The 17,709-nt window shown below is 41.7% G+C and overlaps 1 protein-coding gene across 1 annotated transcript; it reads left to right on the top strand.

Moving 5' to 3' along the window:
* The first annotated feature begins 15,942 nt into the window (after positions 1–15,942).
* LOC126472770 (uncharacterized) lies at positions 15,943–17,055 on the top strand. The gene has a single exon (XM_050099962.1). It carries the CDS (start codon positions 15,943–15,945, stop codon positions 17,053–17,055), a length of 1,113 nt encoding a protein of 370 aa, XP_049955919.1.
* The last annotated feature ends 654 nt before the right edge of the window (positions 17,056–17,709 follow it).

Raw genomic sequence — 17,709 nt, 5'->3', positions numbered from 1 at the left:
GGCTTAACCGATTTTTTTTTTCACTTGTAGCCCCACTCATTTTCTACACCTACATTTGCATCTGTACTCCACAAACGACCTTATGGTGTACGGCGGAGGGTACTTTGTGTACCACTACCCCTTCCCCCTTTCCTGTTGTAGTATGCGGGAAGAACAATAATTGTTGGTAAGCTTTAGTGTGAGGTTCGATGCCTCTAATTTTATCTTCATGGCCTTTTCGAGTAGGAAGAAGTAATACGTAGGCGAGCGTAGTACAGTTTCCCATGTCATCTTAAATGATGAAATGTGCTGTCTGTTAAGCTACCGTTTTATTTTTTCCTATTTCGCATTGTCTTCATACTTCATATTGCCTTAAATTCTTTCTGTTATTAAATTGCCTTTTTCGAAAAAGTTCTGTTTAATTGAACACATGGTATGGAGTTCCTATTATTGTATGCTCGCCTTATTCTTGCCTCGTCCTTTAATAGCTACGTCATTCCATTCAAGATTTTATTTATTGTTTTCATTCTTCGTAATTACAACGTTTGGTTACTTCCAAGGAAAAAGTTGTCCCGTTCCTCTGCCAGTACATACTTCAGTCTCTAATATGCGGAACTTGTTGCTTAGTTTGATCTCGTATGCTTCCCTACACTTAAACAAATAGTCTAAATATCTGGTTTGTCGTGTTATGAATGTTTATTTCTTGCATCGTGCACTATATCTTTATTAATCTATTTTTATACATTTTTCTATTATTTTGCTATAAAATGTGTCTCATTTAATTGTTGAGTCTGGTCTTCAAAGAGAGAGTTATTGTAGAACTGTGGAGTGACGCGTAGACTTAACATGTATCCATAGCATTTTGTATACTAGTCTTCCAGGTGATGACTGCCCCCTTTAATTAGCCTCATCCTGATGTTCTTCCTCAGACGGATGAGTAGTAGCAGGCACGAGAGAAGTGGCGGTAACACCATAAAATCACATGTGACATTTTACCAGACATAAATGTTTTGCATGACTGATTTGGAAATCGATGTACGCTGTTTTACTTGATGTGGCAATCATTCAGAACTGATGATGAGTACCAGGGAATTTATATGTAACAGTGTATAAAGCACAGATTCACGTGGAAGGTTTTGTGAGAGAGCCTGCAATCGATTCCTCATCAAACAATACGGTCCACGTATCCAGTACAGTAACAAACGAACTGCAAATCGTTCCGCAGTCTTGCTAGTACAGCAACAACCACAAAAGATGATTTGTGTATCAAAAATAGCCAGATTTATTTGCCCCTATTTCTAACTTACTGTAAATAAAATATGTGAACTTTCATGTTCACAAATATTTACATTTCAGAAATGATACATGGATTAAAAATAATGATGACCTGTCTAAACATTATGGAATAAGGCACCAGTATTGTGACTGGTATTGCATTTATCCACTTAATCTGAAGATCAACCAAAAATATTAACCTAACTGAAGCAGTCAACGGTAATACTTGTCCCCAAAAAACTCCTTGCACGTCAGTGTCCAAATCAGAAATGTAATTATCTGCTTTTGTTGGTAGAACAATTGGTACTCCCCAACATTTACCATCTATTACATTTATTCTTTCTATATTGTAGGTCCTACACGTTACAGGAAAGTAACATTACAGCGATGAAGCAAAACAGCTTGACTAATTATTGAAAAACTTCAATGATTCAATTCTAAGTTTACAATGCATGGTAAAAGTACACTAATTATTAAAGAAACTATGACAGAACTTTCGGCCTTTCTTTATTAGCTTCTAAGTGACAGTCTTTTTAGTTTTCAGGGTCTTATTTCTAGTTTTCATCTTTTTCATTTCTCATGTTTATTTACTCCATTTACACCTTTCACTATGTTTGTCCTGGGTCCGTGTGGTTTCATGCCCAAGTCCTTAAGCCACATTTTTCTTGATATTGGTTAAATCAGATAAACGCATTTGGCCTTAGAATACCTGTTACCTCAAAAGATCCTTCATAAACATTAAAGAATTTGGAACTCTCTTTTCCAACATGGCTTTTCCCTAGCTATGCCATTCTTATTTCCTATCGTTCTTAGTTCTAATTTGTCTTCAGATTTCATGTCTGTCTTTGGAAGGTAGGAAATAACCTCTCCAATTAAACTCTGAGTTTTCCAGCGCAACATTATTTCACATGGCGTAAACTTAGTGGTTTCATGTTTAACACTGATAAGTACATCTGTATTTTCTACAACTTTTATCCGCAACCTATGCTTCTTATAAGAATATGTTCTACATAGGTGCCCTGTTTTGCGCATATATCTGAGATATTTTAAGAGTAATAAGGTGAAATATATATCAGATTTACCCCAATTGTATCCATACCTTCTCTCCATACTTCAGATGCAATCTGAGGAGCATTGTATATAACGTGCTCTTTGGTTTTCGATGTTTCACAAAAAAAAAAAAAAATCGTTCCATTTTGTAAATATTGCACTCCCAGTTGCATTTCGCAATGAGTACAACTTACATATTTTGAAACAGCACATGATCGCTATATATATAAAATTTCCCTTGGATTTAGGTAAAGGTCCACGGACATATACTGACAACAGTTCCATGAATTCAGTAGGTTTCACAATTTGCACAGATAGACAGCAGGTCATATTGATAACTATAGCCTTTTGACACTTCTCACTAGTCCTCATTCTGTTTTGTACTTTAGTGACCATACTATCGAAACACACACTTTCTTTAAGTTTTTTTACACATTTTTTATCCCTACATACCCATAACTCAAGTGAACATAGTCAAACATTTGATCGATGTACTCTTCTGGCCAGCACGCTCTCCAAACGTCTACCATGTCGTCAGTTCCTCTAAACAGTACCCCATCATGTACTACATGGTATTTGGAAGTTTATTGTTTCCCCTCTTCCCCAGGTTTGCCTTGACTTCTTTCGAGACTTCATCTACACCTACTCCTAACACATAATCTTACAGATCATTTTGAATTCTCTTTCATCTTCTACTTCTTTTAGGTCAAGATTTTCAGACTTGCATCCCCATATTCTAAATCACATTTGATTGTTCTCCAGTTGATAATCTCGACAAAGCATCTGGTACAGTATTTTCTACCCCTTTCACATATTTTATGTCAAATTCAAATTGCTGGGAGAACAGAGCTCATGTAGTTAGTCTACTATGTAGCAGTCAACACTTTTTCAGGAAAGTAAATGCCTGAAGGTCAGTACAAACGACAGTATAGTGCCGCCATAGGTAATTTTTGAATTTCTGAAACAACCAGACAATAGCAAGCGCTTCCTATTCTTTGATCCATAGTTTTTTTTTATATTTACTGAGGGTCCTACTTGTTCTATGCTCACTGTTGATCGCTCCCAAAAATTAAAATATTGCAGTGCTAAGTTCATACTAGCTACTGTCAGTCCTTTGCATCTGACTCACTTGCCCATTTAAAATGCTCCTTTGATTTGAATAAAATTATTGGACAACGACTATTAAAATGTTGCCCCTGAAAAATTTCTGATGAAACCCACGACATTCCAAAAATGACTTCAGTCATTTTTTATTTTCAGGAGCTGGACAATTTTGAATAGTTTAAATCTTCTCTGGTTCCTTATTTTCATATGATGTGTCCCAAAACTGTGAGTTCTGTCTTTACAAGTCCTGATTTGTTTAACATAAGAGACATGTCCATTTATTGAAAGCTAAATACATCATTCAACAACTGAAAATGTTCCTCCCCGTTTTCTGTTGCAGTTAACATCCACTTAGGCAGTTATTTTAGAGCTCAGTTCTGCTCCCAGTGCCTGATTTAAGGCTCGTATAACTACCGAGGCTCAAACATTCAGCTCAAAGTTCACTACTTCGTACTCATATCTTTTGCCTTGAAAAAGAGTAATTGTGCATTTTCCATACTCTAGCTAAGGGAAACTGCCAGTAACCAGCAGGTAATTCAAGGTAGTCTATCTGTTTGTCCTTTGACGGTGATGTTCAGTGTCCTATCATCTATGAGCACCATTACCCCACCATCTTGTTTCTTACACCTTTGCTTCATTCTGTCAAGTTTCTTTGCTACAGCCTCTCAGCAAGAAATTGGTATTGGGTAAGGTTTGACAGAAAATGGTTTGTGTGATTTGATATCCAATTTGGATTCAAAATTTAAAAATCTTCCAGGTTTTTCTGAAAACACCTTTCTATTTGACCACAGCACATGGTCGGATGGTTTGTTATCCCTTTTTTTCAGTATGGCCATATCATTATTTTCTTCTGCCCTTTGCTGATTCAGCACTATTTCTGCAACTCCAACGATGGTTCTCAGTCGTAATGCTAATGGCTCATCTTCAATTAATTTCTTGAAATTTTTCTTTTACAGTTCCCCCTTCAATTTTTAATTTAAATAACATCTCTGACAAGCTTCATATTTCAGCAATGCTCACATTCTCCTCTGGCGCTTCATTATTTATCCCCTCTTCGGCCACAATCTCTTGGATCATAGATTCACTCCACCCATATGATCCAGTCTCTATTTTGTAACCTTTGTAATTACTTTCTTTGTCACTATCATCATCACTATCCTCACTACTACCCTACCTGCTCTCTTCATTATTCATCATATTTTCTTCCCCTTCATCTGCATCATTTACCCTTCCTTTTACTTTGCCCTCATTTTCTTCCATTCATTTTTTTATTCTACCTTCTTTCAACCCCTCACAGTTGTCAGCTAATTCTATGATACATTCTTTTCTGACCTTTGTTCATTCCATTTCATGACAACTCCTGTGTTTTCTCATACCTCGGAATTCATAACTACCTTTACATCTTCCTCAAGTAGGTCTGTTGTTTTTCACTTGCACTCAATGACTGTTCCTTTTTATATATTTTGAGTATTGAATCATATTACAGCTGGGTCCTCTACGCTGACCTGCTTCACTAAGGACCCTTAGTGAAAGTAGAGCCTAATTTCCTTCTCTCAGTTCCTGCATTTGGTGTGGCATCCTCCTCTGAAAGACCCAAGACCTCTGCTATTTCTACCTGTGTAGTTACTAGATCCCACTCTATTTATATGTCTCCTATTATAACTACCTTCATTCTTCTTAAAATCATGACCATAATTATCTACATGCCATCTATCAATTTCTACCACTTTTTTCAGAAAATAATCAATTTTCTGTTACTTTATAGAAAGTAACACCTTTTGCTCACTGATAAGTTTTCCATAAAATTGTCTATCATACTGGTATAATCAAATCATTGGTCCAAATATTGAATTCATTGTTTAGATGTTCACAATATTTTTTGTAGGTTTCCGAGACTGCCTTTGTAACGTGGTATGTCCTTTAGCTTTTACTCAGGCAGGTACTTTTCTAAGAATGCTTTTGTGAATTCTTAAGAGTTTTCATATTTTCCTAGTAGATCTCAAATCTACTCAAAACTATCACCTTTTAATAAAGCCCTTGAAATTTCATGTCACGAATATTTATATGTGAGAAATGATATCTAGATTATAAATAATGATGATTGTTTATATGTTGTGGAATAAGGCACCAGTATTGTGACTCATATATATATATATATATATATATATATATATATATATATATATATATATATATATATATACACTTAATTTCAAGGAAAACAAATAATATTAACCGATCTTGAACATTTAACAGTAGTGTTTATGATTTACAAGTAGTCTTTATGATTTACAAGTCCTTTCACATCACTAAAAATACAATTATAGTAATCTAGCAAGACAACTTGACTGTTGTTGTTGTGGTCTTCAATAGAGAGACTGGTTTGATGTAGCTCTCCATGCTACTTTATCCTGCTAACTTGTGAAAAGTTCAGTAATTCAATTCTATGTTCACCCTGTGACTGTGGAGGCACCGGAAGATAAGTATCATCAATAGTTTTGGTGTCAGAATAATAGATGATAGCAGTGTGTTCTATATTCAGCAATTCTGTCAGCAGTTTAAAAGATAATCGAAAACTGTTACTCAAGCCACTGAGCAAGAACTAAGTTCTAACGTTAATGGATGCTTAACATAAATAATTGACGATCATCAATGCCAGGTATCCTCCTGCTTTGACCTAGCTAGTAACAGTACCACTGTTCACTCTGTATGCACACTACACAATTCAGCATACAGTAAGCAGAACAATACCTGTAGCTCAGCTGACTGCACATTTCTCTCTCTCTCTCTCTGTGTGTGTCTGTGTGTGTGTGTGTGTGTGTGTGTGTGTGTGTGTGTGTGTGTGTTTTACAGTTGGCATTCTCCTCCCGTGATTAACATTTAACGACGACTCTTCAATGTATGTACCAGTAGGTAACCTGGAAACAGTTTCAGTTACTAACAGATAAAAATTCATAACGAAATCTTATGCAATGAGACAGCACTTATTTTTTGTACTGCCCTAAGACTTGAAAGACTGATTACAAATACTTCATACAAAATAATAAACTGACATATGCCCTTTCTGAAAAATCAGTTCATTGCTGAAAAGTTTGTCCACACTTGATATATGATGCAACACATACCGAATTTTTTCCAGACAAAAAGGCAAATTCATTACCAGTTATCTCCAGGTTTCTGTGAATTTAATCAAATCGCATGATTGGATTCTTTTTCTTAGATTTTCTGCACATTTATTCCCAGCCAAAATATCCGCGCAAAGTAATTACTTTACCAGTAGCTAGCCACAAACATCCATTGGGACATAATTTTTATGCCATAACAATACAGTTCGGCTGTATGTGTGCCGCCCAAAACTCCAGTCTTTACTCTTTTGAAAGTGCTATATTCCTTGGCGCTCTATTTGTTTATAATTAATTTATATAATACAATATATATATAAAATTCTGTCTCTCCCTGTTTTTAAAGACATGGAATACAGGTGGGGATCATAGTATATCAGTACATACAACAGTACAGTGGCCTTTACAACAGACATACTTAAACAGGCAATTTTCATACAACAGTAACGCATGCTAACAACGCCGCGGCTCGGATAATCCTCATACTGCACTGACATTTACTTCTCAAGCAACCCTTACACACGAAACTAACATTAACTGTAATTTGTCAGTACAGACGGCAGTGGCAAATCACTTAAGGGCATTCCATTCTGTTAATATTACGTAAAGATAAAATAAATCTTGACTGTTGGATATGCTACGAAATGTACAGTGCCCATGAGACTTCGCTTGCCAACGCGGTATCCGGGAAACATCGTTCCTCCAGCTTTGTCTTCCCCTACAATTTTTTCCCCGTCTACCGCCTCTTCCAGAGTCACATTTACGATTGCTGGAGGCCTCAGCAGATGCCCCATTAATCTGTGCCTTGTTATGGTTTAGGGTTGTTCGTAGACATCTTATCTCACTGTTCTCACTTATCCTGTTTTGTACTTCATCTCGTACATTGTCTGTGCAGTTTATTTAACATTATTCTATATACATATCGCATGCCTGCAATTCCCACAGTCTACATTTGATTCACACGCCACTGCGTTTTACGGAACTTTCGCCCCAGTTTTTTATTGACAAATGCGTTCTTGACTTATGACCATTTACTTCTGATATCTTCCTTGTTTCGGGCATCCTGACTTCATACGTAGGATTTTCAATTAAATACTTCTACTCATTCCATCAGCACACCTGTAAATGACAGAACGGCTGCCCGCCGAAATATCACGGATTCTTCACGATCGAAGCCGGCAGTAGAGACACTTCAGTTTTTATGTGTTGCAACCTTTTATTAGTTCATTACGAACATTCACTTACACAGGTTTTACAGCTTATTGAATTGTCTTCAATAGATTATGCTAAACATAAACATTTTCACCAAAGGTGTATGGGTCTCGCTACGATGTTACCATCTGCATCAACCTTAGTCAGCATTTCGTATAGAAACTGAGAGAAGATACATCTTAAATATTTACATACAGATTTTACAGCCTTGTTAGTGAATCACCACCAGATTTTAGGCAAATCTTAAAGTTTTTATAGAGGACAATCAGAGTAAGAAGCACTGGAGAATGTATCGCTAACAGTTCTTAATTCACTGTATTTACAGTACCCTGCAATGTATACTACTTAAGATTTTTATCGATTTCCCCTAGCTATATAAACTGATTTCTCCAATTACGTTTTAAAGTTCTGTAATGAATGACCTTCATCAATTATACTGTGCTTAGGCAAATAATAAATGATACACCTACGTAGTAACGCATGGAAAATCAGATATCGTCTTGCTTCAAGCAAGATAATTCATTTCACGTTCATTATTTCGGTTCTGATTACAGCCTCACGAACCTGAGATCTACGTACGCTGAGAATGAGATGGGTAGCACCAGCGTCACTACTTCATATGGATTATGGAAGTGGTTTGTCATTTGCTAATTCAAACCATTATCTCGTGGATATTATATTAACAAAGTGTCGCTCGTAGCTTCAATCATCCCCCCCCCCCTTTAACCTTCGTATTTTAGCAGTTTTACTTCAGATATATCCAAATTATTAATTACTGGAGTGTGAGAGGGTTCATCCCGGAAATGGCTACGAGAAACAGCGACAAAAGACGCGGCCGTTCGCGTGCGTCCTGATGTAACGCTAGCAGCTCAATTAGCGAATATGATGACAGACAAGAGAGCGTGTTTTGCCTGCTGGGGGAAGGGGGAAGGGGGGGGGGGGGCGTCGGACATGCAGAAGCAGGCGATCCTTACGGCTTTGTCAATATGTGGAGGGACCTTTGACGCATGAGAAGCAGACCTCAAAGTATGAGAAGTCCGGAGTATTAGTCAACTAGCCGGAGACACGGACCGTGTGGTGGGAAAAACCCGATCGTTTCAATGGACTTGCCACCAAGGGCAAGTTGACTGAATGAAGAAAATACGAAATAAGTAAAACTATAAATAAAAATTAAAGCAAACCAGTGACAGAGAAGCCATTCACATGGTTTTAAAGACAGAAATTAGGTAAGCGTGCGAAAAAAACGCGCCCTCGCTACGAGATGTAGCTTTCAAGTTAGTTAATGTTAAATGTTTTGGATTTCAAACGATGTTTAAAAATTAATAGCTTACTAAATCATTTAGCGATTCATACAAACGTTTATCAATGGATAGGTCTCAGTGAGCATTATAGAATTATTATGGTGGATTTTTTTTGGTGAGTATTACGTATTTTAAATTACAGGCCAGAAAGAATATTCCACACCTAAAAATGTGAATTCCCTTGTAAATAAAACACAAAATAGAGAAAGTAGTGGCAGAATTAGTAAATAGACGCAATAAGAGATTTATGACTAATTATTTTCATTGTTTAGTATTTATTATTTTAACAAAACCATTAAAGTTACACGAAAATTACGAATAACGCTGAAAATCTGTTGCGTCCAAATACATGTGCAATATGTGTAAATAACATTAAATTTATAATTTATATATGCTTTAGGAAGTCGAAAGAGCTTGGTCTTGACTCACCAGTGCGAGGCTATAAGTAACGGAGATCATTTTCGTGCAGAGGACTGGCTGTCCAGTAGGCAGTTGGGGCAGAGTCCGTCAAAAGAAAAGTCGTATGTGTGGCTGGACGTTACCTCGTGTGTGCAACGCAAATATTTTCTAAGTACTCGATCGTGTAATTGTACAAATTTTACGTATGTCTAGCATGAGAACTCTGAAATATTTCTAACTCAGACGGATGTAGAAAAATTAGCATCGGGCGAACTGTTGGGTGGGGACTTTTAAGTATTTTGCTTGTGACGGTCGCAAAGACCAAAAAGTAGGAAATGGTAACACTATTAAATTCTGTATAAAAACAATCGATCAAGCAGTGGGTGTCCGATTCAGAAATCGTATTTGAATGTTGGTTTTTCCTTTAGTGAGGTTGTGTTATGAGTCATGTAAGAAGGATATTCGACCAGGGTCTGTTTAAGACCCTATCGACACAAGACACTTCTTGGGACACCAAACTGAGCGGGGCACCACGGGCACTCAAGGACAAGAAAATGGTGGGTGGGGGCAAATGACAAGTCGCTTGGAGAAAAATCTTCTCAAAACAGCCCTGGACACATCTACCAGCGTGTGTGGGGATTCCACAGCGGCAGGATCATGGTCTATCGAGGTTTATGGTCTATCGTTCTGCGTTATTGCTGCTCACACTGAACAGGAGCACAGAATAGAGAATCAATGAATTCAAGAGTGCCACACTCAACGCCTTGTGAAATCTGTGATTCCATGTAATTAGCGCTCTAGGGTACAGATATACGGTTTGCTCGACACCTCAGGACGTCATGTACCTTGAGCGAAGAAAAATGGTTCAAATGACTCTGAGCACTATGGAACTTAACATCTGAGCTCATCAGTCCCCTAGACTTAGAACTACTAAAACCTAACTAACCAAAGGATATCACACTCATCCATGCCCGAGGCAGAACTCGAACCTGCGACCTTAGCAGCAGCACGGTTCCGGACTGAAGTGCCTAGAACCACTAGGCCACAGCGGCAGACTTTGAGCGAAGAAATGGCCTTGTTTACACCACGACCAGTACCTGCATGGACAATGCGACGTCGACTAGAGCACCACGGACCGTCAGCGTTGCGACCATTGTGGTAGCCAATTGTCATTGTCAATGAAATTCACCAACAACCGTGTAACTTAAGATGTTATTTTATTTTATTTTGAAGGCTATCAGTTTCAGCATTTCACTATGCCATCTTCAGGCCCCATATGCATCTCTAATCGAAAATGTCATAAAGACCCATACATCTCTGGATGTCGTGAATTTATGGCTCTAGATGAAATTTTAGTTTATTTGGAGAGACACATATGGGGCCTGAAAATGACATAGTGAAATGCTGAAACTGATAGCCTTCTAAATAAAATAAAATAACGTCTTAAGTTACAGGGCTGTTGGTGAAATTCATTAACATTGACAATTACATAACCAGCTGACGTCCCTGTGCATGATGGATAACAGAGATTGTGGTAACTTTCCTCGACGTGACATTGGTGAGCCCAGCCACGATACTGGACAAACAAGTGGCTCAAAGTCGTCTTTTCAGAAGAGTCCCTGTTCTGTGTATAGTGACATCAAGGATGTATCCATGTATAGGAACTCGGACGAGAAGGGGAGTTGCCAGATATCATTTGTCATTAGCGTACGGTTCTAACTCCTCGTTAACGGTGTGAGGTGCCATTGGATACACATCACGATCGTCTCTGGTTCGCATAGCCAGTAACTTGAAGAGCGGCTGATATGTCCGCCGAAGGCACCACAATATGAAACATCCAGGCAGAAAATGAGTATGAAGTTGATTGTACACAAATAAACAACTTTCTCCGAGGGTAATTAGAGTCGAACATAATAATTTAAAACAAATAACTTCTAGAATATTTGATGAACAACAGGAACAACAGATGGCTGAAGGCCTGTAACTGACTACGACAGAAGTTGGTGAGGCACAGTGACTGAAAACAAATCCCTTCTTGAAGGTCAGAGGAACAAGGAGAATATTTACAGGCTGAAGCTGTCACATCATACTGAATTGCGGAACTTTTCCATCACCAAGCGCACCACTATCAAAGTCTGTAGAATATATGCCCAAGTTAAATCCGTGAGAGACTCAACAAATGTTACGACCCCAACGGACACGCAGAAGTTGAAGTCCGATGTAGTATCAATGAATAACAGGAGAACTATTACGGAGTCCAAGTGCTGGTCGCTGCTTTGGGCATCACGTCTCTTTGTTGTAGTTACAAGTTGCAGGGGGACGGTTGACACCGACGGCGACCTCGTCGTAGTGGTGACTCCAGAAAAAGATTCTGATTGTGGGATGCTTTTTGAATTGATGCATCGCCCAGAAAGCTCAGGGTGGACTGGTCCACGTGGCCTGAGTGCAAGCGCAAATACTGTCTGTGTACCAGGATACTGCTGGTAGTATTTTCGGTCACACGGCCGACGGAGGGGAAACGTCATTGGGACTAAGGACGTCTGGCGACGCTTGGGTTGCTGCCTGGTGGCAGGGCGAAATGCGGCCCTCTCGTGTGTGTCGTCTGCAGAGAGGTCCATTGACCCCATAGCCTTTGTGTATTGTTGGCAACTGGTTGAGCAGGCACACGGCCTTGTCACAGCACAGGCAATAATTATCTGGCATGTTATAGCTGATGGCTGTGTCGTATCCTCCTCGACTCAGTGACGTTATATTTCAACAAGATACTGTAAGACCGCACGTCACCTGTGCAGTCCTGATCTACTTAGGCATTGATGCCCTGCTCAGCACATTCTCCAGATTTCACACCCACTGATAACTTCTGACTATGGGTTTCTGAAGGGCGAGCATGTTGTCAGTTGTCAGCTAGCATGACAACCTCTGGTACAGAGATGAAGCACCAAGGATTAATGTACCCCGGTTTGCCATTCAAGCTCAATTTAACTCGATGCTCAGCTCGGATGGAGCCTGTTGTATTCACCAAATGCTTTTCATGCCAAACATAAACATAGGACAGGAAGAGAACCCCTTGTCACCAAAAGCAGCTGCAGTTACAAGGTGGCTTGCTTGGCATAGAGTAGCTATCCAGCGTCGTCACAGGGACAAACACGGATCTAATATTAATGAAAAAAGTATAGAATAGCGACAATTCACAATAATTTATTTGTAGATGCCATACTTTACTTAACTGTAGTATGTACGTGAAGTGTTGTGATACATAAATAAATGTTTGCTTGCACTGATATGTCATTAGCCGAATCTGGTCCTGAATCCCGTGATCAGTAATAATAACTTATGTGATGTACACCTTGTTCTTCTTGGCGACGACCACAGACACAGTCCTTTTGCTGTTTCGGGGTACTGTTGACACTGTTCGATGATACTATCAAAACTGAATGGAGCCATCCATTGTCTTATTTCCATATTTCACCGATAGATGTCCTGTTGAGGACTGTTTGAGTAACGTATAGTGGAAGCAAAAGGTAGGCCTTGTCGAGTGGCGTCCTCTCTGGATGGTGGTTTTTAACTCTGTTGCACCTGAGTACTAGACAACCTGGCGTTCTTCTCTGTAGGGCTGTGGCCGGCCGGGGTGGCCAAGCGGTTAAAGGCGCTACAGTCTGGAACCGCGCGACCGCTACGGCGCAGGTTCGAATCCTGCCTCGGGCATGGATGTTTGTGATGTCCTTAGGTTAGTTAGGTTTAACTAGTTCTAAGTTCTAGGGGACTAATGACCTCAGCAGTTGAGTCCCATAGTGCTCAGAGCCATTTGAACCATTTTGAATCTTCATCTTCTAGTACCTACTGCAACCTACATCGCTCTGAATCTGTTTAGTGTATTCATCTCTTGGTCTCGCTCTACGATTTTTACCCTCTGCGCTGCCCTCCTATACTAAACTGGTGATCCTTTGATGCCTCAGAAAATGTCCTACCAAGCGATCCCTTCTTCTAGTCAAGTTGTACCACAAATTTCTCTTCTCCCCAATCATATTCAATACCTCCTCATTAGTTATGTGATCTACCCATCTAACCTTCAGCATTCTTCTGTAGCACCACATTTCGAAAGCTTCTATTCTCTTTTTGTCTAAACTACACTCCTGGAAATTGAAATAAGAACACTGTGAATTCATTGTCCCAGGAAGGGGAAACTTTATTGACACATTCCTGGGGTCAGATACACTGACAGAACCACAGGCACATAGACACAGGCAACAGAGCATGCACAATGTCGGCACTAGTACAGTGTATATCCACCTTTCGCAGCAATGCAGGCTGCTATTCTCCCATGGAGACGATCGTAGAGATGCTGGATGTAGTCCTGTGGAACAGCTTGCCATGCCATTTCCACCTGGCGCCTCAGTTGGACCAGCGTTCGTGCTGGACGTGCAGACCGCGTGAGACGACGCTTCATCCAGTCCCAAACATGCTCAATGGGGGACAGATCCGGAGATCTTGCTGGCCAGGGTAGTTGACTTACACCTTCTAGAGCACGTTGGGTGGCACGGGATACATGCGGACGTGCATTGTCCTGTTGGAACAGCAAGTTCCCTTGCCGGTCTAGGAATGGTAGAACGATGGGTTCGATGACGGTTTGGATCTACCGTGCACTATCAGTGTCCCCTCGACGATCACCAGTGGTGTACGGCCAGTGTAGGAGATCGCTCCCCACACCATGATGCCGGGTGTTGGCCCTGTGTGCCTCGGTCGTATGCAGTCCTGATTGTGGCGCTCACCTGCACGGCGCCAAACGCGCGTACGACCATCATTGGCACCAAGGCAGAAGCGACTCTCATCGCTGAAGACGACACGTCTCCATTCGTCCCTCCATTCACGCCTGTCGCGACACCACTGGAGGCGGGCTGCACGATGTTGGGGCGTGAGCGGAGGACGGCCTAACGGTGTGCGGGACCGAAGCCCAGCTTCATGCAGACGGTTGTGAATGGTCCTCGCCGATACCCCAGGAGCAACAGTGTCCCTAATTTGCTGGGAAGTGGCGGTGCGGTCCCCTACGGCACTGCGTAGGATCCTACGGTCTTGGCGTGCATCCGTGCGTCGCTGCGGTCCGGTCCCAGGTCGACGGGCACGTGCACCTTCCGCCGACCACTGGCGACAACATCGATGTACTGTGGAGACCTCACGCCCCACGTGTTGAGCAATTCGGCGGTACGTCCACCCGGCCTCCCGCATGCCCACTATACGCCCTCGCTCAAAGTCTGTCAACTGCACATACGGTTCACGTCCACGCTGTCGCGGCATGCTACCAGTGTTAAAGACTGCGATGGAGCTCCGTACGCCACGGCAAACTGGCTGACACTGACGGCGGCGGTGCACAAATGTTGCACAGCTAGCGCCATTCGACGGCCAACACCGCGGTTCCTGGTGTGTCCGCTGTGCCGTGCGTGTGATCATTGCTTGTACAGCCCTCTCGCAGTGTCCGGAGCAAGTATGGTGGGTCTGACACACCGGTGTCAATGTGTTCTTTTTTCCATTTCCAGGAGTGTATTTACCGTCCACGTTTCACTTCCATACATGTCTACACTCCATACAAATACTTTCATAAACGACCTCCTGACACTTAAATCTATACTCGATGTTAACAAATTTCTGTTCTTCAGAAACGCTTTCCTTGCCATTGCCAGACTACATTTTGTATCTTCTCGTACGTCGACCATTTTCAGTTATTTTGCTCCCCAAATAGCAGAACTCCTTTACTACTTTAAGTGTCTCATTTCCTAATCTAATTCCCTCAGCATCACCCGACTTAATTCGACTACATTCCATTATCCTAGTTTTGCTTTTGATGATGTTCATCTTATATCCTCCTTTCAAGACACTGCCCATTCCGTTCAGCTGCTCTTCCAGGTCCTTTGCTGTCTCTGACAGAATTACAATGCCATCGGCGAGCCTCAAAGCTTTAATTTCTTCTCCATGGATTTTAATTCCTACTCCGAATTTTTCTTTTGTTTCCTTTAGTGTTTGCTCAATATACGGATTGAATAACATGTTTGTAATCTAAACATATTTCCCTCTCTCTCTCCACAGAATAAACTTTTTTGTAATTGTAGATGAAACAACAGGAGACTATTGCTCTGGCTGATACTAATCTATAGTAAATGCATACTTATCGCTAATAACATTTCAGACTTGTGAATTATTCCACGCCCGGGTTCCCGGGTTCGATTCCCGGCGGGGTCAGGGATTTTCTCTGCCTCGTGATGACTGGGTGTTGTGTGATGTCCTTAGGTTAGTTAGGTTTAAGTACTTCTAAGTTCTAGGGGACCGATGACCATAGATGTTAAGTCCCATAGTGCTCAGAGCCATTTTTGAACTTGTGAATTATTGTGTGTAATCATTTTGACAGTGTTACTTATTGCAGTCTGTTGCGAAACTAACGTCTCAGCGCAATCAGTGTGAATTGTTGATTCAAATTTGCAGGTTGCTCGGTGGACGTGAACGGGTCCAAGATGCCTGACCCACAGCCACTGCTACTGAAGCCCGGCGGTAGCAAAGACGTGCACGGCTTCGTCACGCCGGACTCCTCGGGGGTGATCTCGCTCGGCCAGAACGAGCAGATCATCGTCGCGTGTCCCGACAACAGCCTCCAGGTCACCGGGCAGTCGCAAGCGACGGCCTCCTGCGTCTCTGGCTCCACCTTCTCCATCAACGGGCAGTCGTACGACTTCGCTGATCTCAGATGCAGGTCCCAGCCGAAGCCGTCAGGCGTGAAGACAGGCGGCTCGTGTGGCGGCAGCGGCCAGTACCAGGTGGTCCAGCTGGGCTTCCAGGTCGGCTCCGACTTCTACACGCTCATCGACGCCTGCTTCGACGATCGGTCCTACAACACGGTGTACGACCACTTCACGATGGTCGCCGAAATGGGCGGCAAGCAGAGCGGCTTCGACCGGCCCGACTGGCTGGACGGCGGCTTCTACGGCAACATCGACATGGATAAGCAGTACAAACGCGCCACGCAGATCCAGACAGTCGGCGCACTGCTGGGGTCCAGCGAGCTGGGCTCCAAGTACATTTCCGAGACCAACGACTACTTCCTTTCCAAGGGACACCTCACTGCTAAGTCTGATTTCATTCTCGGCGCGCAGGAGTACGCCACGTTCTTGTATGTGAACGCTGCGCCGCAGTGGCAGACTTTCAACGGTGCCAACTGGAACACCATGGAGAACAATGTACGTTCGTACGCTGCGAACAACCGGGTAGAACTCGAAATCTACACGGGTACACAAGGCATCACGACGCTGCCCAACGTCAACAACGTCGAGACGGAGCTGTACCTTTACGCTGATGGCAGCAAGTACATTCCAGTTCCGAAGATCTTCTGGAAAATCGTGTATAACGCTAACACTAAGGCAGCCGTTGTGTTCGTGGGCGTAAACAATCCGTACATCACGAACCCCGGATCTGACTACTATGTATGCACAGACATATGTAGCAAGATCAGCTGGATATCCTGGAAGGCCACGGATCAGGTGAAGGGCTACTCGTACTGTTGCGAGTACGCAGACTTCAAGAACTCGGTGGCCGACGCACCCAGCCTCAGCGTTAACTCCCTGCTTACCTAACCTCTCAGATGGGAAATACTTTTGTCTGCCGATATCAGGTGGAAGCCACACCAGACGAACACATTACTCAGCACTTATAGTGAAGCCAATAAGAAATCTAGACTGTCCATATATCTGTAACTCTGAATTCCGGACAGTCCATAGTCCTGTAAATTGAAAACCGTATATGAAATTATCGTTTTTGTTCCTTCTTTGTACATCTGAGCTTTAAGTGATTAGATTGGGTTTTGATTGACGCAGTCTACCTCTGTCTGAAAGTTATTTCTACCAATAACAGTAAATCTGTCCAATGCGTTTGTTCCACTCGCGACATTTATTTTACATGAACCTGGTGATTAGTTGACATCATTGGGATACTTAAAACCTGCCCATATGCGATATCAAACACAGGTAATTTCACACTTTTGTCCAGTCTTAGTTGTCTCTGCGCTACAATCGGACTTTTGAATGCTCAGTATGAAAGTCTAAAACGCTTAAACCATGATTTCTCATAAAACTTCCGTTCTTTTCTAATATTCTAAATTACATTGGAACATTGCAGGACAAAGAGTAAAGAAAACATGGTGAATGGAAGCACACGCATATTTTAAATACATTGAGGCTCTGAGAACTACGAGAGCCTAAAACACACTGTCATCAATTTTGAGATTCTGG

The sequence above is a fragment of the Schistocerca serialis genome, chromosome 1, assembly GCF_023864345.2.
Source record: "Schistocerca serialis cubense isolate TAMUIC-IGC-003099 chromosome 1, iqSchSeri2.2, whole genome shotgun sequence".
Classification (NCBI taxonomy): domain Eukaryota; kingdom Metazoa; phylum Arthropoda; class Insecta; order Orthoptera; family Acrididae; genus Schistocerca; species Schistocerca serialis.
Note: the sequence above shows the minus strand (reverse complement) of the source record. Positions and strands in the feature narration are given on the sequence as shown.